Source organism: Nicotiana tabacum, chromosome 5 (assembly GCF_000715075.1).
Source record: "Nicotiana tabacum cultivar K326 chromosome 5, ASM71507v2, whole genome shotgun sequence".
Lineage (NCBI taxonomy): Eukaryota > Viridiplantae > Streptophyta > Magnoliopsida > Solanales > Solanaceae > Nicotiana > Nicotiana tabacum.
Genome location: NC_134084.1, coordinates 66,504,956 through 66,528,663, shown reverse-complemented (window position 1 = coordinate 66,528,663; position 23,708 = coordinate 66,504,956). Strand labels below are relative to the sequence as shown.

Genomic DNA, 23,708 nt, shown 5'->3' with positions numbered 1-23,708 from the left:
TCCTACTGGTGAAACTTGCTTAGGAAGTGCGTCTCCTACTGGTGAAACTTGCTTAGGAAGTGCGTCTCCTACTGGTGAAATATTTTAGGAAGTGCGTCTCCTATTGGTGAAACTGAACTTTAGGAAGTGCGTCTCCTATGGTGAAACTGAACTTAGGAAGTGCGTCTCCTATGGTGAAACTGAACTTAGGAAGTGCGTCTCCTATGATAAACTGAACTTAGGAAGTGCGTCTCCTATGGTAAAACTGAATTTTAGGAAGTGCGTCTCCTATGGGTGAACTATTCTTAGGAAGTGCGTCTCCTACTGGTAAAAACTTGCTTAGGAAGTGCGTCTCCTATGGTAAAACTGAACTTAGGAAGTGCGTCTCCTATGATAAACTGAACTTAGGAAGTGCGTCTCCTATGGTAAAGCTGAACTTAGGAGGAAATGCATCTCCTATGGGTAAAACTGAAACTTAGGAGGAAATGCATCTCCTATGGGTGAAACTAAACAAACCTAGGAGGAAATGCATCTCCTATGGGTAAAACTAAAACTTAGGAGGAAATGCATCTCCTATGGGTAAAGACGTGGAATGTATGCCTCCATTATCTGGGCGGGCTCCCAATTTCAACACTTGAAATAAAAGACTGAATGTATGCCTCTGTTATCTGGGCGGGCTCCCAATTTCAACATTTAAAATTAAAGACTGAATGTATTCCTCTGTTATTATGGGCGGGCTCCCAATTTCAACACTTAAAATAAAAAGACTGAATGTATGCCTCTGTTATCTGGGCGGGCTCCCAATTTCAACACTTAAAATAAAAGACTGAAATGTATGCCTCTCGTTATACAGGTGGGCGCCTGGAACATGAAATGCAAATACTGAAATGTATTCCTCTCGTTATTCAGGTGGGCGCCTGGTTGTAAAGATATGAAAAATGATATGCCCGTATTATACTGGTGGGTGACCTAGAACAGAAATGAAAAGACAGAAATGTATTCCCGCATTATACTGGTGGGTGACCCAGAACAGAAATGAAAAGACAAAAATGTTTTCCCGCATTATACTGGTGGGTGACCTAGAACATAAATGAAAAGACAAAAATGTATTCCTCTCGTTATTCAGGTGGGCGCCTGTCTTTAAAAATAACTTTGAAAATAAGATCCTATTTGAGGGCGGACGAACCCGACATATCCTATTTGAGGGCGGATGAACCCAACATATCCTATTTGAGGGCGGATGAACCCAACATATCCTATTCGAGGGCGGATGAACCCAAAATATCCTATTCGAGGGCGGAAAAACCCGACATATCCTATTTGAGGGCGGAAAAACCCGACATATCCTATTTGAGGGCGGATGAACCCAACATATCCTATTTGAGGGCGGATGAACCCAATATATCCTATTTGAGGGCGGATTAACCCAACAGATCCTATTTGAGGGCGGATTAACCCAACAGATCCTATTTGAGGGCGGATTAACCCGACAGATCCTATTTGAGGGCGGATTAACCCAACATATCCTATTTGAGGGCGGATGAACCCGACATATCCTATTTGAGGGCGGATGAACCCGACAGATCCTATTTGAGGGCGGATGAACCCGACATATCCTATTTGAGGGCGGATGAACCCGACATATCCTATTTGAGGGCGGATGAACCCGACAGATCCTATTTGAGGGCGGATGAACCCGACATATCCTATTTGAGGGCGGATGAACCCGACATATCCTATTTGAGGGCGGATGAACCCGACATATCCTATTTGAGGGCGGATGAACCCGACATATCCTATTTGAGGGCGGATGAACCCAACATATCCTATTTGAGGGCGGATGAACCCGACATATCCTATTTGAGGGCGGATGAACCCGACATATCCTATTTGAGGGCGGATGAACCCGACATATCCTATTTGAGGGCGGATGAACCCAACAGATCCTGTTTGAGGGCGGATGAACCCGACATATCCTATTTGAGGGCGGATAAACCCAACAGATCCTGTTTGAGGGCGGATGAACCCGACATATCCTATTTGAGGGCGGATGAACCCAGCATATCCTATTTGAGGGCGGATGAACCCGACATATCCTATTTGAGGGCGGATGAACCCAAAATATCTTTAAGACTTGAAAATGTCTTACCTTGAATACTTGCTGGGGATTGGGATGAATTTTCCTTTTCTACCTTCCCCATTTTTATTATTATTCTTTTTTTTATTCCTTTTTTATTTTTGTTTTGTTTTTGCATAGCTTCTCCCTTCAAAGAATACCTCCCTTGATTTACTTACCTGTTGGGGGGTAAAATGTTATCAGCTGGAGGTACCTGACTTCCAGAAAATTTTCTTAATGGAAGGAAAATTTTCTGCCCCAGTTTGATAATATCCCTTGTGGCATGCGTTTCTGCCTCAATGCCATTTCCTTTACCTGTTTCAAATCAAACAAAATTTGTTAGTTTAAAACATGGTGGTTGGTTGTGATACTCCCAACGGGATGGCTTTTCCTTTTTCCTTCCTTGCTTTGCGTTGCACAACTTGTTGGGGATGATATTATGTGCTGGGGATAATCCCTTCCTCCTGGGGGATATCCCTCTTCTTTTGTGGCATAGCTTGGAAACTGGCATTTCCCCGACCTCTTAGTCTAGTATGGATTTTGCCAAATCATGCTCACTGCTCTCCTTGCTCTGTTCATGGGCCTTTTGCTGGGGATATATATTTTGACACTGGCCTCGCGCTTGTTCCTCGCTGACTATACCACTTGGATGTACTAGTCAGATCTCATTTTGGAAAGCTGATGGCCTATTCGAAGTCATTTCATACTTGTTCTGACCAGACAGACTCTATTGGGGAATTTTTTATGAAAGGAGAAAGATAACAGAAACAAAATAAAAGACAAAGGAAACAACGACTCTTTTACAAAAGAAACTATAAATAAAAACCTATCAAACGCAGATACCGACTCTAATGGCCATGACATGCGTATGTGGCCTATCCTCTACCGTCAATCATCTTTCAAGATCTTCAATCGGCGATTCCCCATCTGATTCTCAATCTTATTCGACTTGTAGTGCCCGAAGGGTTTTCACTATCAAGTCTCTCTCATTTTTGGCTTTTCTCTCAGCTTTCATCGCCTTATGGTGCCTGTGAAGGTTTTCACCGATAAGACTCTCTCATTTGTATCATTTTCCAGCTGGGGATTTGGAGTGTCGCCGGTATGACTCTTCCTGCTGGAGATTAGAGTCCTTTCTGCTGTGGAACAGAATGTTATGTTCGCCGGTAAGACTCTTCATTTATCTGACTCGACATCTTTTGAAGACTGATCGGAAGGTCTTTCTTTAGACCGTAATGTGGGTTTTGGATAGGGCTAGAAAGAAAGGGTAATAAAGGCTCAAAAATGCATTAATTTTGGGTTATTAATTACAACCTTCGGAATTAGATTTATTTACATCAAACGCAACTTTTGCCCCAGTTTCTTGCTTGGGGATATCTTAATTGTTTTTTTTTCATTTTTCAAAACTATGACCGAGCCGTGAAGCGCCTACGTATCCTCTTTGAGGAATCAGGTCAAACGTAGTTCCCAATTCCTCTTTTCATTTGATTTTTTTTCTCTTTGTTATCAATTTCTTTTCTTTTCTTTTTCTCTTTTTTTTTTCTCTCTTTTCGTTTTGTTGTTTTCTTTCTTTCTCTTTTTTTTTCTTTTTCGTTGCTACTGATTCCGAACGAGGGGTATTGAAGAAAATAAATAAGGCCCAAAAGGGGTTAACGAAGGATAAAGTGTTTGGGTAGCAGAACAAAATGCCTTCGTCATTCCAGTCCTCAAAACATGCCAAGTGCAAACAACACAATTAAACAATAGATTTATAGTCTCTTCCGATGGTGCCGGACTTGACAATTATATTCAACATCTGTTTGTTTATTTGTCACTTCTAAAACACCGTTGGGCGACACTCTCATTCTCATTATTATGAACGACCCTCATGCCAATTTAGGCGAATCTTTCTTTAGCGGTTTTCTTTGTGTTTAACTTGCCCCAGTTCCACATGACTCGGGCTCCAAATAATCTCAAACCGTCCTTATTTCTTTAAATGGTTTGATCGCCTTTCTGGGGTTTTATGATTAACTTTAAAGACTAGGCCCAAACTGTGTGCGCATGTCTTGTCACTAGAATCGGTGCTGAAAAAAATGACATAATGACTACACAGAAAGATGACTGGGAATAATCAAAGACTGAATTTTTTTGCATTGGACTGAACAAATGGTTTTAAAAACAAAGCAAACCGGAATAAAATCCTAAACAACTTGGACAAAACTTAAACAAAACCGCTATGACAAAACGGAAAGATAAGCGGAAAGACATTGACACAAAACAAATCCGAATTACAATCCTAATAATCCGAACAACGGAAATGACAACAAAATAGACCATCAAAGATCCTCTCCGATTGACCCAAAATGGAGTGTCTTTCCAACTGCAAAGCATGACATTTTAGCCATTGATCTCTATATCAACATTGCCAAGACCATCCCCAACTTCAGTATTATCAACATCAATCAACAAGTTCTCAAGATGATTCGCCTGCTCCCTGTCACTGTCGTCGATCACAATTGCCCCTTCCTGAATCATTCTTTCGATTTCCTTTTTCAAAGAATGACAGTCTTCAATGCTATGTCCTTGGACATTAGAGTGGTACATGCATCGTACAGCAGGATTGAACCCTTTTGCATATGGATCTGGAGTATAGCCAAGGAGCGGCTCAATCAGTCCTGAAAGCTTTATCTTTTCAATCAAACTTGCGTAGGACTCCCCAATTGGCGTGAAATTGTTTCCTTGCCTTTGTTTTCCCCCTTGCCCCTGTTTTCTAGGGTCGTTGGGTGCTTGGAAACGATGTGAAGGCAAGAATACATTATGTGGTGTTGGCTCTCGCCAGCGGGGGTGACCTGATGGTTGACCCTGCGACCGGACCTTGTTCGAAGGATAATACTGAGGCGGATTATGTGGAGCTCGGGGGCAGGCTTGGGCATGATGGTCTGAAAAGAGTGGCTCTGATGGTGGGTAGTAGGGTTGTGGAAGGTTGTATGGAGTGTGTGGATAATTTGTATGACTGGGCCTGGGCTGGTAGTGAGGGGAAGGACCTCTGAATTTGGACCCAGTACCTGCTTCGACTGATGCGACCTCGAGCACACCTCCCGCGCCGCTCTGAATAGCTTGGGTCGTTGCCTTGAGCGCTGAGTAATTTAGGATTTTGTCAGACCTTAGGCCCTCCTCTATCATGACCCCTATCTTTACCACTTCATTGAAGGATTTCCCAACCGTTGTCACCAAGTGACCAAAGTAAGTTGGATCAAGTGTTTGCAAGAAGTAGTCCACCATTTCTCCCTCTTTCATGGGAGGATCAACTCTGGCCGCTTGTTCTCTCCAGCGGAAACCAAACTCACGAAAACTTTCCCCAGGCTTCTTTCCAATCCTCAACAATGTGAGACGGTCGGGGACTATCTCGAGATTGTACTGGAAATGACCTGCGAAAGCCTGCGCCAGATCATCCCAAGTATACCACCTACTGGAATCCTGCCTGGTATACCATTCTAGTGCAGATCCGCTCAGACTCTGGCCGAAATAAGCTATTAGCAGCTCATCCTTGCCGCCTGCCCCTCTCATTTTGCTACAGAATCCCCGCAAATGTGCCATGGGATCACCGTGCCCTTCATATAAATCAAACTTAGGCATCTTGAACCCAGCCGGGAGTTGGACATCGGGGAAAGGGCATAGATCTTTGTAGGCCATGCTGACCTGGTTGCCCAATCCGTGCAGGTTCCTGAAGGACTGCTCCAGGCTTTTGAATTTCCTCAATACCTCATCTTGTTCTGGGGCTTTAACCGGCTTTTCAATTTCTGCCGGTGCTTCCAAATGTGGATTGTAGGCATGTGGTTCGGGGGCATGGGATGTAGGCTCAGGGGGATAGTATTGCGTATCGGGAGCCTGAAGCAATGGCTCGCTGTTTGATCTTTGCAGGGTGGCTGATATGGGTCCCGTAAAAGTGGGAACATTTGGTATTGGGAGAGGTTGATGGGGCGGTGGAGCTTGGGAATCATGGGGGCTTCTCTCCTGATGATAACGGTGATTCGGGAGGCTTGTTGAAGGGCCGGAGTGAGGGTATTCCGGCATGTGCCCCAACGGTTCAGGGCTCTTTTGTGATTTGGCTAGAGCTAGCTGCATTGCATTCATCTCTAATCCCATCCTTCCTATCTTTTCCATTGCTTCCTTTAACAACTGGCTCACCGGCCTTTCTTCCTCGGTACTATTCTCTGAAGTAGCCATGCTTGTTGTTATCGGTCCTTTGGATATAGTTTGGTAAGGGTGTGTTGCCAGAATTCTTTAACAACTAACTGTTTGAGATTCGGAAAACAACAAACTTGTTAGCGTTTAGAGTTTAACAGATTTGACAACAACACATTGAGGATGCAATGCCCCTAGGCAGTTAACCGTTTCTAACATGCTTTGCTTTAAACAACATGCGTCACCCCGACTTGCTTATTTGCCCCTTTGAAGCACTTTGGGAACCCCTGTATTTATTTTGTATTTCCTTTTTCTTTCGATCATTTTTTCCTTTTCTCTTTTTCGATTCTTATGGAGATTGCCTACGTATCATGACCCCGCATGAATCAGACCTTGCGTAGTTCGGCCCAATAAAATAAACAATAATGAACATTTTTCTTTTCACTTTCATATTAAAACAAACTGGGTTTCAAAAGTTTAAAGATGACCTACAAACTTGAAAATCAAACAACCCGCCTATTTTAATCAAAAGGTTTACAAACTTCAAAAACAAAAGGCTAGCTCCCTTTCTTTGTTCAACAAATGCAACCAAACGGTTATTTTTGCAAATGTGGCCCCTTCCAAATTTCACATGAATTTTGAGGCCGGGGAGGATTATTTGTGGCACTTTAAAAACTTATCCATTCTTTTACGAAAATAACCTTTCGACAACTGAAAGATACTCTAAGGCTATTTCGGCAAGAACGGTTTAAGACGCGGCCGAAGCTGGCTCGGCTTATTATGACAAATTTTGAACGGTATTCACTTGACCGTCGACTCTCTTTTTTTTTTCAAATTATGATAAAAACCTTGTATTGCAAACACGGCCTTTCGACGTCTCGGGGACGAAGCTTTTTAAGGCTGTGTGGGTCCATATCTCAAAATGACCCAAAGGTGGCTGTTTATGCCAAGTCAGCCTTCCGGCGTCCCTTTCGGGAACATTCGGCTATTTATGACAAAACAGCATCACCTGACTTATTTATAACTCTTTTTTTTTCATCGTTTTTCAAATTAGAAAAGTCAATATTGTAAACACGGCCTTTCAACGTCTCGGGGACGAAGATTTTTAGGCTGTGGGGGTCAACTGGACCAAGTCTTAAAAATGACCCAAAAGTAGCTGTTTATGCAAAGTCAGCCTTCCGGCGTCCCTTTCGGGAACGTTCGGCTATGTCTTGATAAAACAACGTCACCCGACTTCTTTATGACAAAAACTAAAATTTGACATGTTTTTTTTTTTATTATTATTATTTGTTTTTGGCTTTTTTAGCAAAAGGTGGGGTTGGACCCGATGAGGGTTGCTTACGTATCTCACATCCGGTGAGAATCAAACCCGCGTAGTTCGGGCAAATGAACTACTTTAAAAGAAGAAAGGAAGCATTTTTTGATTGAATTTCTTTTTACAAGAAACACTTCTAAGATATATTTTGGAATTTTCATTTGCTCTTTTTTTCTTTATTCTAAAGAAGAAGAAAATATTTTTTCGGAATTTTGCTTTTAATAAAAGAAATGCTTCTCAAAATATATTTTTTTTTGGATTTTGAATTTTTTTCAATTTTGAAAGAGAATCAAAATATTTTCGGATTTGTTTTTTTTTTATTTTATATTATATTATTTTTTGAAAACAATTAGAAAGACTTCTTAGAGAAGCCAATAATGAAGAAAATATTTTTGAATTATTTTAATTTTGTCATTTTCATAAACAAATAAATAACACATATTTTTAAAACAAGACTCTTTTTTCATTTTTATGGCAAGACAAACAATTTTCTTTTCTATTAATGCTTTTTTTTTTAATAAAACAAACTAATAAGACATATATTTTTTATTTTATATTCTCAAAATTTCGACGGAGTTTCGACACTACTTGGACATTTGTTTTTTTTTCTTTCTAAAAATGAGTAGTTATATCTCTACACTGCCATTTCCTCATCTTTTCACGATTTTCTTATATGTGGAAAATGATGACAACATACAAAATCTTTTTGAATTTTCATGCTTTGTTTTTATTTGTATTTTTTTTATATATATTTATTATTTCTTTCAAAATGTGGCATGGGAAACATAAGGATTTCCAAGACTTCTTGGATTCCGCAAATGCTCCCCATGCGCTTTTCCCAACATATGAAGCGTGGGGGACATATGGGAATTCCAAGACTTCTTGGATTCCACAAATGTTCCCCATGTGCTTTCCCAAAAGCAAGCGTGGGGGACATAGGGAATTCCAAGGCTTCTTGGATTCCACAAATGTTCCCCATGCTTCGATTAAAATAACATCATGCTGGAAATGACCAAATGACACATACGCCCTTGACTAAATATAACATGTAGCACATAGGATGCCGAAAGATTGTCTATTATTTTCAGGTTGCTTGTCCTAGACGGACCCAACCCCTATATTGAGTCCCCTAAGTCAAATGCAGATGATGCAAATAAACGTTCCTACTAGGGATCCGGCATGTGGCTTTGTTATACTAAGTTCATAACCTGGGTATTTGTTCTAGACCTGGCTTACCCGAGCGGACAGCTCGAGCCGAGGGGGGGCAACTTACCGGGAACCAAAAGGCCGTCCGGCTTCGTAACTTATCCGTCCTCTTTCTTATTTCGGGTATTGACACTAACAGAATAGGGAGTCTCGACCAGCGAGCTTCTCCCCGGAGGTAAGAAGTGAATGGTTTCGGCACAGTTTATATGTACAGTTCAGATAATATCAAAGCGGTAAAAACAGCATTTAGCACATTAGGCTCAAACATGTAAAAATCAGCTAAAACCAAGTATAACAATTTATCTAAGCTCGAATTTCTGACCCTGAACCAGTGGTTCTGGGTCTAATCCCCAGCAGAGTCGCCAGAGCTGTCACACCTCCTTTTTCCGCGCCCGAGGGCGCAGGGGAGTTTTTTCCAATTAAAGGACAATCGAAACGGGATTGGTTTAATTATTTCAGAGTCGCCACTTGGGAGGTTTAGGGTGTCCCAAGTCACCAATTTTAATCCCGAATCGAGGAAAAGAATGACTCTATATTACAGTCTGCGTACCAGAAATCTAGATAAGGAATTCTGTTAACCCGGGAGAAGGTGTTAGGCATTCCCGAGTTCCGTGGTTCTAGCACGGTCGCTCAATTGTTATATTCGGCTTGATTATCTGATTTTAAATACAATATGAACCAATGTGCCAATTTTAACTTTTTACCGCTTTATTATTGTTATTTTTACAAGAATGTGAACATCGCTTAAAACACGTCTTTGGACTGCGTCACATGAAATGCACCCACAATCCGGAACGCATTTTATTTGATGTTTTGAGATTTGGATTTGGGTCGCATGAAATGCACACCCGAGCTTAAGAAAGTAAATTATTAAACACGCGCCTAAAGAGACTATCACGTTATTATTTTGGGAAGGCCACGAAATTCACTAAGCGGCCCTCCTGAATTCTAAGTAATTTAAAACAAGTATTTACTGAGGGCCCCGCAATTTGTATTTTTATTCGGCGAGGCTCATCTCATTCTTATTTTTAAAAGGAATTTGCAACGTCATGGAAATGCATCTCGGGCCACGCCACAATCAATGCTCCCGTGACTAGAGACATATTTCGACTCCGTTGAGATTTGGATTTGGGTCACATAAATGTGCACCCGAGTTTAGGAAGATAACATTATTAAAGGCGCGCCTAAAGCAACTAGCGCATTATTATTTTTGGAGAGGGCCGTGAAATTTATTAAACGGCCCATCCCGGAATCTAAGTATTTAATACATATATTTTGTGAGGGCCCCGCAATTTGTACATTTTTTATTTTTATTTTTATTTTTGCGAAGCTTGTCCCGTTTTTTTTTTATTTATTTTTTATTATTATTTTTTATATATATATTTTTAACGGATGCCATTTTTACGCCTTTAACAATACTAAACCTTACGGCTTCTTTACCGCTACAATCTCATAGCTTGTCAAGATTTAATAAAAGAAGTTAGGCGAATGAGTGTTTCGGGCGTAGTAACAACATGTACTAATACTAATTTTGTCCAAATAAACTGAGACAACGAAGGGACGAGCGAATCAACGTCAAACTGTGTCTTAGGACTACTAATACAACTAAATCAAATGATATCAAGTAAACAATAATAACATAACACACAAATGAACTAAAATGCATACGGTGAAATATAAGCAAAAAAAATCATCATATCAATTTATATAATGCATCTTCGAACATTTAATGTAAAGTTCCTTTATCTAATACATCGAGGTTTACTAACCTTTGAACCTCGGCCAACTCAGGACGACAAACACGATTCCGACGGAACTTAAGCCGGACTTTTCTGAATGAAGAACTACGACGAAACCTCGGAACAAACTCGACGCACCAGACCTCGACTCAACCTTTGGACCTTGGACTGGAACTCGACCTCAACACAAGGTCGAGCAGCTCACCTCCATGAACTCCGGCTCGGCTAGTGGCGTGAAGCTGACGGACTGTTTAGTCGACGATTGTGGGGGTCGACGGGCAGTGTTTAATGGTGACGGGGTGATGGTTGTCGACTGGAAAATGACGAGGGCGTTGGTTGCGACAGTAGGGTGGGTTGTTTGGGCAGTGGTTAATGGCTGGAGCTCGGACGTGAGAGAGTGGTTGGTTTTGGGTTATGGTCGCCGGACATGGTGGAGAGCTTGACAACGCAGCAACAGCTGCTCGAGTTCCGGCGAGGGGGCAGCGACGACGAGATGGAAACGTAGCAGCAGTCGCTGCTTGACGGAGGCTAGATGCGGTGGAGGAAGCTTTTGCTGGTTCTCGTGAGGTTGAGTTGGTTTTGGTCCGGTGGACTGCTTGGCGACGGGGGGTTTTGCGTGGTTTTGGTCTGGTGGTTATGGGCGATGGGGGAAGTAGGGTTTGGTCGTGGGTTCTTCCTCAGGAAGAAGAAGCAGGAACAGTCCTCCCTTTTTGTTGGCTTTTTCCTTCTTTTAAAATTTCCCAAATCCCTTTTCGTTGGTCCCCCCTCTTTTCAAATTCTGTCCGTGTTTTTGTAATGCAATGCCCATGAAAATGAGCCCCACGCGTGGTGGGGTTCGAGGCATATGTCCCCCACGCGTGGTGGGGTTCCCCACGTGTCCTGGACACGGTTTATTATGGGCTAGGTCCGAAAATTAGGCCTAAAACCGGGTAGTTTAAACCCGAATATTATTCTTTTGCCCGGACCCGAGAAATAGGAACACGTTGCTTAACTAGTCCTATGTAAGCAAAATAACTACCAAAAATAAGACTAGTATTTAAACAAAACTATATCTTTTTAAATATTTTTCAAGGTTTAAAATAGCTACAAAATATTAATAAAACTATTTTTTTGTAATTTTCGTTTTTAAATATTAAGATAAAATATGAGGTAATATTTTTGTATTTTTCAAAATTAAAAATGACTATAAAACCTTAATAGAACTATATTTTTTTTGTAATTTTCGAAATTATATAAAGTACAAAAATAAAGTGCAATTTTTTTGTATTTTTCAAGTTTATGAGAAATACATAAACTAAAATTTATATATATATTTTTTGAAATTTTCTTTTTGCACCGAAACAAAGTAAAAATAGTTAAAATGGCTATATTAGTCCTAAATTAGATATTTTAAGCTAAGAGCGTAAAAATTCCCGGGGAGGGTCAAAAATCACGTGCTTACACCCATGAGCATGTTGTGGAAGCCGAAGGGCAATCCGCGGTTGGTCGAGTTACACGGCTAGCAACATTAGAGCAGGAAATGGCAGGGCTGCAGACTACAGTCACAGATTTGGGGACTAGAGTTGATGCTTTGGCCACCTAGAATGCTAAATCCGAGAAGAAAATCATGGGCTGGTTGCGTGCGCTGGGGAGAGCGTGTCACTTAGACCCCGACACAGTCTCTAATCAGGACTGATCTTCCAGTGAAGTTCCTTTGCCTCGCACTACTTTCTATTTTATGACATGAGAACATGACATTTTTTAAGTGTGGGGTGGGGGTTATTTCGTTGGTATGTTGTGTATATATAGGAATGTAGCTTGATTCTAGTTTGATTGTAGTCTTTGGTTAATTTGATTGTATTCATTGGTTAGTTTGATTTTCGTTTTTGATTAGCAGTCTTAATGTGTTCGACTTGTCCCGGCGACGGATATCACTCGACGGGTTTCTTGAGGGTCTAAGTCGATATAAAAATAAAAAGATTTTCTTTTGTAGGTAGTGTATCAATTACCCCTTGGTTTTTCTTTTGACCGCGATTCTTTTCCAAGGGTTTTCGTTTGAACCGGGTAATTTAGTTTTTTTTTTTAATTATTTTTTGTGTACTTTTGGGCTAAGGGCCGATATGAAAGGAGGATCCCTTATCGTCATTATGCCTTGAATACAGTAGATACTTTAGTGTGACGCTTAGGCTCGGTTGTTGATTTTTATTAGAGTGCCTTAAATTGTGTGTTCTTAATTTGGCTTAAATACTCTGACTAGAGCATTTCGATGATCCAGTATGGAGTGAGTCATGTGCCATGTGTGTGTGAGGATTGTTGTATTCTGTGCACTGCATTAAATGCCTAGAACTTGCCCTGTGTGTTTGCAAAGCGAAATAGTAGTTTGTTCAGTCTTGGAAATGATATAGGCATTTCTTTGTTAAGCTATATACATATATATATATATATTACCCGCCTAATTGTTATGTATCGTAGTTAACCCCTTTGAGCCTGTAATCATGTTTCTTGGGCAACCACATTACAAGCCTTACCTCTTTTTTGAATTAACCATCTATTTGAACCTTTTCACCTCTCATGAGCACTTGAATTGTGCTGAACTTTGTAAAAGTTAAAGTGTGGGGTGGGTGGTTTGGCTTTTGAGTGGAACTAATGAAATAAGGAGAAAGGTGCACTGTTTTGAACAAGTAAGAGCCACTTGAGGTGAAGGAGAAAGAAAATAATAGTGTATTATTGTAAAAAAAAATTCCTTGATAAAGGGTGGCTCTTGATGTAATTGTGCTTAAAGAAGAATGGAGTTAATATATAGTGATATGAAGGTGGAATTATGGTTTGACATAAGATGTGGGGTTTTAAATGATAAAGGTTATGTATTAAAGTGCTTAGGGAGGTGTAGTCACTCTTATACCTAAATGTATCCTACCCGTCCCGCAACATATATTACAACCAAATGAAGTCTTAATCGATCCTAGACTGAATGAACTCGAATTAGTGGAGTTGTACACTACAGGAAAGCCTATGGTGCATTTTTTGTGCCATATCATTGTTCTTTTTTAGAGTGAGTGAATTCTTTCTATCTTAAGTTCCTAATTGTTCTTAAATGTTATTGTGTGTGGAACCACTCTCATTTGTTATGAAAGGGCACTTGATTCATGAAGGAAAGGTAGAGTCTTAACCTCTGCGCTAGAGTAAGTGAGTAAAGTTAGGAATATTGAGTGGCATGGGAGAGTCAGCTCTTGAGGCGAATATGTTACACTACTGGGCTCAATTCTTGTGAAATGTACTTGGTGTGACGAGTTAGGGGAGTCACTCAGTAAAGTTAGGCCGTTGTAGAGTGTGGTTTGATTGCTCGAGGACGAGTAAAGATTTAAGTGTGAGGTGTTGATAATAGATGATAATCATGCGAGTTAGCATTTGCACTCTAATTTGGCCGCACTTTACCTATGTTTGATTGTAAAAGATAACAAAATGCTCTAATTACGAGTTTATTGCTTTGCAGGAGTCACTCCGAGCTAGGAAAAAGCTAAAAGAGTGTTTTGGAGTTAATATGGAGCATAGAAGGCCAACACGATCGAAAAAAAAGAAGAAAGAGCAAAAGATGAAGTTCGCGCCCAGGTCCGCGGTCAATCCGCGGCTGCGGACAGAACATATGTTGAATCCGCGGCCGCGGACGGGGTGTTCGGAGCCAAACATTGCAAGGTCAATTGTGTAATTTCCAGGACGACTCTCCTTGACCTATAATAAGCCTAGCTCGCCCAAATAGAGGATATCGAGGTTTTTGAAGCATTTTTGTAGGCAAGAACAGGCAAGAAGCAAGGCAGAAGATTCGGCATAGAGTTTTTACCTTTCTTCGTCTTGTTTTTATCATTGAGGATGAATTATATCATTATGATTGTGAAAACAATTATGCGTAGCTAAACCTCTAATCTAGGATTGATGGAACCAATTGTTGGATGAAGTATTGATTACGTTTTGATATAATTAAGCCGTTTCTTAATCTATAATTGTTCAACTATGTATTTTCCTGTGATTAATTGAAAGGGCCCTTGATTAATCGTGTCTAGTTACCTTGTGTTGCTTGAGAAAGAACACTGGGTTAGATTGTTGTTAAACAACACCACTTTCGGGTAAGTTAAGAGATTAATTACTTGAATTTAAAAGCAGGGTTAGAGATAATGAAGCTTTGGTGGAATAATTCTGAGTTGCATAAATTGTTAACTAGAGTAGTTCGAGAGAATGCTTCTAGTAAATTATCGTAATTGATCGAGAGATAATTGCGGTAATCTAGAACTCATATTTCTTATAGAGTATTACGGCGAAATTATAGCTAACGTGTCAGGAATTAGTCCGACAATTGGGGAAATCAATAACCCTAGACCATTTTACCATTGAATTCAACTCTATTCTTGATTATTGCTAGTTTTATTATTATTTTTCCTTAGTTAACTATATTCTACTCATTATCCATTAAAAATCTTGCATCCGGGGATTGTTTGAGCTATTCATTAGCAGTGTTAAAAGTTTTAGTAAATAGGTTAGTTCCCTCTGAGATTCGACTCCGGACTGAACCGGATTATATATTTGCAGCGACCTCTTAGTCCTTTTGATAAGGCATGATTGGGCGTGATCAGTTGTTCCTATAGTTTTGAATCAATTAAGTCTTAAATTGATTGAGTATTTGTTTATTTCAAATGTTCTATCTTTCTATCATTTTAATTTGTGTTCTTTGTTATTTTGCTTCCGCTTTTCGTATCAGCCTCGTAGGGTCTGCAGCGTTTTCAGAACATCCCCGGTATCAAAGAGGAAAAGTTGTACTCTTTTGTCGACTGCGTAGAACTTGATGAAATAGAGGTAGCTGTTTGCTTGCTCGGTCCGGACGGCACAATTCCGTTGCTGGAAGAATTCTGTCCCATCGACTAGAAGCTGCAAAATAAAAGATCAAGTATCAACTGCACCCTAAATTTGTTCCTTCTAAACACAATAAACGACTCCATTATCAAGATATTATCCAATGGTTCCTTGCCCTACATAAGTATTAAACTACATCAAAGGTAAGAGATGATTGGCAGCTGAGCTCGTCAATGTGAATTTAGCTATCAGAATCAGGTAATAATGGATACACGCCATCAAACAAAACTTATAGTAATATAATATAGATCCAAATTAGCTTGCCAACGTACTTGAATCGCTGCAATACTTTTACAAACTTCTACGGAATTCTTTTATATTTTCCAGCTCAATTTACTTGATTCAGGACATAGTTGCAAAATAATAATTAATCAAATCACTAACAGTGCAAGCTACATATTCTACAGGTAACCATTTATAATAAGTGAAATTAATAACCTGAATTATCAATTTAAACTACATTGATATTATAAAAAAAATTAGTCGATTTAAGGCAGAAAAACGACTTTACCGAAAGTTGGCTCTGCCAAATCATTTTATATAGTTAAGACGGAAGGCCTCAAGTCCCACTCAAAGTCAATAATATTGTGAAAGCATTATTATATTCTATATACTTGTCTTTAGTTAAACCATCTCATAAACATCTCAATATTCGATTTGTGCTTATTAAAATAAATGAAACCATGGTCCATGTACAGATTGTTCTATTGAAAATTACAAATCCAATGAACTCATGGGGTGTATCATTATTCAGAAATCATGACTATGTACTCGAATGAGAACCGTGTCTAAATCTCATTTAGACAGCAATATCTCCATACAAGCTATATATTCTTTTGTTCTTCTGTCTATGTATACTTGCTAGCCACCTTTGCCTTTGCAATTAAATACTCCATTTAAATCTTCCCAATTTATATAGCAGTATTTGACTACGCACTAAGTTTATTTTTATTTTTTTAAATTTATGGTCTAAAATAAGTCATAGACATTTATATGATTAAAATCATCTCATAAAGGACTAAATGAGAAATTTAAATTTAAAATATTTAAATAAGAAAGTACAATATTCTTTTCGACGACAGTACAAATGAAAGTACGAGGCATAAGTTGAGACAAAACGAGTAAGGAATAATACTGATAGTATAATTTTTTTTAAGGTATTACTGCATTGTAATATGTTATTACTGACTTTTTATGTTGCCAAATTAAGATTACTACAGAATTTATCTGTTGTTGCCTGTAATCTTGACGTGATGGTAGTACATTGTTACTGCACAGAAATTTAACTCTTGAATGATTGACATACTTAGATGGTTTCTTCCCGTAAGAGAGCATATTCTAGTTAATTCGTTGGAGATCATTAAATTAGTCAACAAACTCAATTGACAATATCACGAATATTGAAATTGTCAGGAAAAAATAATGACAATTAAATATATAATGATGAGTATGATATATAATAATCATTTCATTTGGCACTTGTAACTATAATAAATTAGTGTTTGCTAACAAATTGCAGTTAGAATATTGACAAGTTGAATCCCATAGAGATTTTGATGCACGGGATAAGGTAAAGAAAATTAAAGCAAAGTCGAACACCGTGGCCTTTAATAGAATCAAAAAGCTCCAAATAATCAAAAGGTAATTAAAATAAACAAAGAAGAAGAAAAGGACTTGCCTCCCATAAATGTAACTAGCCAGCTGAAAGGCAACTCCAAGAATCTTTTTAGAAATTTATATTGTTTTACTTTTCGCAAAATTCAATTGGAGAAAACATCGTGGGCATATATAAAAACATGTCAACGACAAGAACTCACGTCTGTTTCTTCATTTTGTTAATTGCAAATAGTCCTTTTTGGCAATGATAAGGAAACCAGACATATTGAATTTAATATTGTTTCAAAGGTTGATTCTTTCTTCTTCAATTATGAGCAAACTCATACAAGAAATGGTATTTTAATGTATGATGAGTTGGCAGAATCTTTGCTTTTGTTTATAAGCCACATTTTGGCTGCTGATCCCAAGTTTAATTAATTTTCTTGACTGAATTAATGAAACTTCTTCAAGTTTAGGTTTTCTTTTGAAGTTTAGTTCCCCAAAAATATGGGAAGACAGCCTTGTTGTGAAAAGATAGGACTCAAAAGGGGTCCTTGGACAATTGAAGAAGATCATAAGCTTATGAATTTCATCCTCAACAATGGAATACAATGCTGGCGCCTTGTACCAAAATTAGCAGGTACTTAATATATAGTTTTCCAAGAATCAACACTCTTTAATTACTACTTTACTAGTAGTATTTTTTTATGCATTTGAAGAAATCATTTGTTGTTAATCTCAAGCACTGATATTATGAGATTTCACGCGAAAAACCTTATTCATGCCCAATGCTTAACTAAATTAGTTGACCATGATTAAATGATGTATTCATGTGACAACATATATAGTATTAATCAACAATTGTTATTGACAAAAGTGGATATAAAAGACATTGTACTATGTGTGTGTAAGTTTACGTCATTTTCATTCACCCTAATCTTCTTGAATAGTAGGGTAGTACAGCTTATGTGCACCTGGTTCTTACACCAACCTAAATAATTTAAATTCGTCTGCATTTGTTTGCATGATGTAATATCTAGTGTGACTAAAGTTTTTCCCTTTAATTATTTTAATTAAGTTGATAATTTAGTAGTAGCTATATTCCTTGTAATAAAAATAGTGGATTTTAGTGTAACTTCTTCAACTACTGCACCGCTCTACTGTAATCTCTACAGTGGATAACTGACTTGATATTTTTTTGTTTCTTTTTTAACCGACTTGATAGTAGATGGAGTTATGTGGTAATTACATACACAAGAATTGGATTTTTTTGTGGCATTTAATTTGAAAGAAATTATGAAAAATTTAAAAAATTTCCTCGAGATGTGCTTAGAATTTGATGGACTTATATAATGATATTGAAGGGCTAATGAGATGTGGAAAGAGCTGTAGATTAAGGTGGATAAATTATCTAAGGCCAGATCTCAAAAGAGGAGCACTGTCAGAAGCAGAGGAAGACATGATCATCAAGCTTCATTCTCAGCTTGGCAATAGGTATTAACATTGCAATTAAAATGTTACACTATTTTCTACTAATTCCATTAATAATGAATATTTACCTTTAATTAATTAAAGCGGCCTAATTATAGTGTAAATACTTTTTAATAACAGGTGGTCAAAGATAGCAGCGCATTTTCCAGGGCGTACAGATAATGAAATCAAGAATCACTGGAATACAAGGATCAAGAAGAAGCTAAAGCTCCTCGGCTTAGATCCTTTAACACACAAGCCCATTGAACAACCTGATCATCATAAAAATGACGATATTAAGCAAAATGATTCTTCAGAAAAAGAAGAGATCAATGGGAAGCTGGAATTGCCAGAAACTTTACCTTCATTAGACTTTCCAGAGGAGCAGCAGAATATTCAAAATTCAACATCTAGTTCCAGCTTAGATGAAATGAATGAGAGTAATTTGGAAATGGGGTCAAATGAGTTGTTCCAAAATTCAGACACTTTGGAGACATTTTCCAGCGACATGTATAATCCAGGGCTTGAAGATCCTTTCCAGAATTGGATAGGTAGCCCAATTCATTGGAATCTTTTCGGCAACTTAGACGAAAATTTTCTATGAGGAACAAAAAAATTTATTTAGAATTATTCCCTTGCTTGCGGTTATGTTGGTCGGATCCTCGGAAATATGTAACTTTTGGAGGATCAGGACGAATGTATGCTTCCACTATTCTTGTAGAGTTGAGTATTAAGAAATCTATTTCGTTCAACTGTACAACTCAGGCCTGATCAACATTATTATTATCTTGGTATTTGGACGGACGGATGGTTCTTGTTTGAATAAAAATCTTCATGATGTCACCTAGAAAATCGTTACAAAAGCCAAAAAAATTGGTTGTTAAATAAAGGCATGTCCAACTTGTATACGGGTAAAATCGAGCTCATGGTGTATCCCGGCCTCCGACAAGATAAGCCAGACTCGAGACATGATGACAAGGGGCCGACATCAAAGCGAAAGTCTCGTCGAGTCGGAATTCAGGGGCATGACGCCTGCCCCCGAGAATTCGGGGGAAGACAAATATTTTTTTTATTTAATTTGTATTCATAGGTTGACCATTACACTTACCATGATGGTATTGGGTGTAATTATGGATACAATGTTATATATGAACTTGAGTTCACCTCTTTCGAGGGTGAGGATTGTAACACTCCTCAAATTTATAAAAGTTTTGAGACACGCTATAGTGAAAATACACACACACACACACACTTAAATAATTGGATATACAATTAGAGGAATATTAATAATATATTAATAATTTTAGTGTTATTAATTATTGATAGTGGGTATCATTAATTATTAGTTAAGTTTTAAAAAACAAAAAAACAAACAAACAAAATAAAGGAAAAAAGGATAGTGAACGTGACCTACCCATGAAGTGGGTACAAAAAAAAAAGGAATACAAAGGGCTTAATGCCCTAAATAAAAACAGAGTCATTCTGTTTTCAAATGCAGGCTTGCGAAACGGAGACAGCCACGCACGGAAAATTCTAGGTTCTTTACAAGTCACGAATTCTTGAACTCAGCTATATAAAATTTCCTATTGTTAATTACCGTACAGTAGTAATAGGTAAGAATTGAATAGTCAATTCCATTCTTTCTCTATATCAACAATAAATTTCATGTTTAGGTGTGAAACTTTAAAATTGATTAAAATGCACTGGTTGTTGTAGAATCGGTTGTTTGACTGAGGTCTACGTATTGCCTCGAGAAGTTTTGAGGTGAGTTGATATAACATTTTACTAAAGTTGTTTAACTCACAAAAGCACGCACACAAGGTGTTTGATGAATTGCATAAAAGAGTTAATATATATTTAATTGGAGTAGTAAGTACCTATTAGCTTAGAATTATTTTCTAGCTAAAGTTTAGATGATTATTTGGATATATGTGCATAAACTTAAGATTTTTATGTTATTCTTATATGTCATCTTCATGTTGAAAATTCATGAAGGATCAAGAACCTTTAAAAATATTTTTTGAATGTTTATTCCATTCTTATGTCATGCCTTACATTTAAGGATACTAGTATGAGTATGTATAAAAGATTTAGACTTGAAAAGTCACAAGAAGAAGTTTTAGAAAGAAAAGATTTTTGGGAGTATCCTTTATTCTGAGAAGGGGTCATCGTCCAGGCCTAGGGTCCTGACCAAGGCGTTGACTTCCTGAAACTACTTGTGCCAAAGTAGGGAACACACGAGCCGAGGGTCTCGTTGCTGAGAATTTACTTAGTCATGCTAAGGTATGAGACATGAGCGCTGAGAACCATGAAGCGAGTGGCACCTCGTGGATTGGGCCTATTCGATCAGGTTGGGATCGAACCCGTGCCGATCAAATGGTGACTGAGACAGAATTAAGTCAGGATAGTTGGAACTCCCAAAGTACAAAGTGAAGTATATTTTATTTAGAAAGAAAAAGAAAAAAATTTCTTTTAGAATATTCAAAAACTGCTATTATGCAATTAGTTAGAATTATTCTTATAAGCTTTATGTTTTACATGCATTTAGAACCTTTGCTCATAATATATATGTTATTAAAGTTTCGCCCCCTGTTGTTGAGACTCACTGAGTACAATGGATGGTACTGACGTTCTCTTTTGGGAACCTACGTTGGTCTGCGGTACAACGTAAGAACCGAATTTGCAGGCGAGCAGGCGACGAGATAGGACTTCCTTCTCTTCCAGTGCTATTGTTCAGCTCCGCTTTTGTTCGTGGAGTATTCCTTAAAGTCATCTATATTTAGTTATTTCTTTGTTACTTAGAGAATTGGCCAGTAAATCCCATGTCCTGAGCAGTGCGTCAGTTTATCAGTAGAGGCTTCATAGACATAGTCAATGGGGTAAGATTCAGATATTTTTTATAATAACTTAGCATAAATTTAGTAGTTATTACGAATAAAGTTTTGGAGTTGATTTATTTAAATATTTACATTAATCAAAAGTATTTAGTTGGAGTATTACCTTGTTGCATATAAAGTTTGGAGTTATAATAGATCTGATAAGTAGAGATGGTTCGCTCGGTCATGTTTAGCGATCGAGTGCCGGTCCCGGCTTGTTCAGAAAATGGATCGTGGCAAACTTGGTACCATAGCCTCATGTTTATGGAGTACTAGGGGTCTATGAAGCCATGTTAATATAGTCTTGTTTATGGGTATGAAGCGCGCCATACTTATAAATAGGAGGCTACAAGCATTTAGGAAAAATCTCATTTTTTCATACTTTAGATCGTGCAGTATATCCTACCTCTAAGAAATTATCTAATGTATTCGTTTTTCCAAAACTCGCAGAAATGGCTCGTACTCGCAACTCTGACAACGACGCTCAGGATACTACTCAAGAAACTATTGCTACCATTGTGGCTCAAGGCAGAACTAAGAAGGTTTTAACTCAGAAAAGGAAGGGTAGATCCACAAAAGGGGTCCAAGTACCCCGAGTTGAACGTGAAGAAGGAGTGGATAATGATAAGCAAGTACCTCATGATCCAGTACCGCCCCCAACAGTAGCTCCGGCTCAGGCAACTATATCTCCCGAGGTAGGTCAGATGTTTAATGCTGTCAATAGTGCTATGGAGATGTTTAAAGCCTTTATGGCAAATCAGAACGAGAGAAGAGATGAGATTCCACCTCAATCAAATAGACAGAACAATTCTGAGTCCTCAAGAGTGAATGATTTTTTTGAAGTTGAGTCCTCCAGTGTTCCATGGTTCTATAGTTGATGAAGATCCGATGTTGTGGCTGGAGGGTGTCAAGAAAGCCCTCCGAGTGATGAAAGCATTTGATGATGAAGTTGTGGAGCTAGTTGCTTACAAGCTTAGAGATGTGGCCGGCGATTGGTTTGAGATGTGGGAAAAGGAAAGAGATGAAGATGATGGTCCGCCTACTTGGGAAGAATTTGAAGAGGCCTTCATAGCTAACTTTATCCCAGAAGAGGATAGGGAAGCTAAGGCTACAGAGTTCGAACAACTCAAGCAAGGGAATAAAAGTGTGCAAGAGTACTACATGGAATTCATAAGGTTAGCTAAGCATGCTCCTCACATGGTTAAGACAAAAAAAGCAAAGATTCACAGGTTTGTTGGCGGTTTAGCTTACCACATGAAGGATACAACATCAGCTACAGCAGTAGGGATGACAGCCTTCTCCTCTGTTGTAGGATTTGCCAAGCACTTAGAAAAAGACAGACAACTAAGGAGAGAAGAAAAAGAGCATAACAAGAAAGCCCGAACAACGGGTAGGTTTAATGGTACATCCAGCGGAGATGGAAGAGATTCCTCTAATAAGGAGTTATTAGCACCAGCTCAGTCCAATCATTAATCAGGTGGTGGGTCTTTCTTCAAACGTACTCAGAGTTATGGAAATCAGTCTCGCCAGAATCAGAATTTTAGGACATCATCCTCACATAGCCAGAGTCATGCTGAGCAACATTCACACTAGCAAGGTCTTTGTGGAACATGTAAGCGGCAACATTCAGGTCAGGGCAAGCTCGGGTTTCATGGTTGCTACCATTGTGGAGACATTGGTCATATAAAGGCCAACTGCCCAAAGCTGTGACGTAATTTCAGTGGCGGATCAACTCGTCCTTCTAGTTCCTCAGCTACTGCAATTGCACCACCTCAGGCTCGTGGTTCTCATAATCAAACCGGGCATGGAGCAGGCAGATGTGCAGACCGAGTTACTCAGGGAGGGGGACAACCCCGTTTGTTTGCTACACTTGATCGTCAGAGTGCAGAAGCATCTGTAGAAGTTATTACAGGTATACTTTTAGTCTGCTCACATGATGCTTATGCCATAATGGATCCAGGTTCAACGTTTTCATATGTGACTTCATACTTTGCAATTAACCTCGGACTAGAACCTGAATAACTTAGTGAGTCATTCCTAGTATCTTCTCTAGTTAGCGAGTCAGTAAAAGTCACCAGAGTCTATAAAGGTTGTATAGTTTCAGTCCAAGGTCGCAACACCAAAGCCGATCTCATAGAGTTAGAAATGGTGGATTTTGATGTGATCATGGGTATGGACTAGTTGTCTTCCTGCTATGCCATGTTAGATTGTCATGCCAAGATAGTCAGGTTCCAATTTCCAAATGAAGAAGTCTTAGAGTGGAAGGGTAGTTTAGCATCGCTTGTAGGTAAGTTTATTTTTTATCTTAAGGCACAACGAATGATTGGTAAGGGGTGTCTCGCCTATTTGGCTCACATTATTAATCCAGA

General features: G+C 38.7%; 1 protein-coding gene across 1 annotated transcript; it reads left to right on the top strand.

Moving 5' to 3' along the window:
- Nucleotides 1–17,453: 17,453 nt before the first annotated feature.
- Nucleotides 17,454–19,605, top strand: LOC107798650 (myb-related protein 315-like). Its single transcript, XM_016621669.2, has 3 exons — nt 17,454–17,633; nt 18,358–18,487; nt 18,605–19,605. The coding sequence occupies exons 1-3, from the start codon at nt 17,501–17,503 to the stop codon at nt 19,065–19,067; spliced, it is 726 nt and encodes a 241-aa protein (XP_016477155.1). The 5' UTR covers nt 17,454–17,500; the 3' UTR covers nt 19,068–19,605.
- Nucleotides 19,606–23,708: the final 4,103 nt, after the last annotated feature.

What these genes read in the sequence shown, in the direction of transcription:
- LOC107798650 (XM_016621669.2), top strand. Translation starts at nt 17,501, where the DNA reads ATGGGAAGACAGCCTTGTTGTGAAAAGATAGGACTCAAAAGGGGTCCT. An exon ending in CCTTGTACCAAAATTAGCAG is followed by an intron (nt 17,634 to 18,357) that starts GTACTTAATATA and finishes ATGATATTGAAG; the next exon opens with GGCTAATGAGATGTGGAAAG. An exon ending in CATTCTCAGCTTGGCAATAG is followed by an intron (nt 18,488 to 18,604) that starts GTATTAACATTG and finishes TTTTAATAACAG; the next exon opens with GTGGTCAAAGATAGCAGCGC.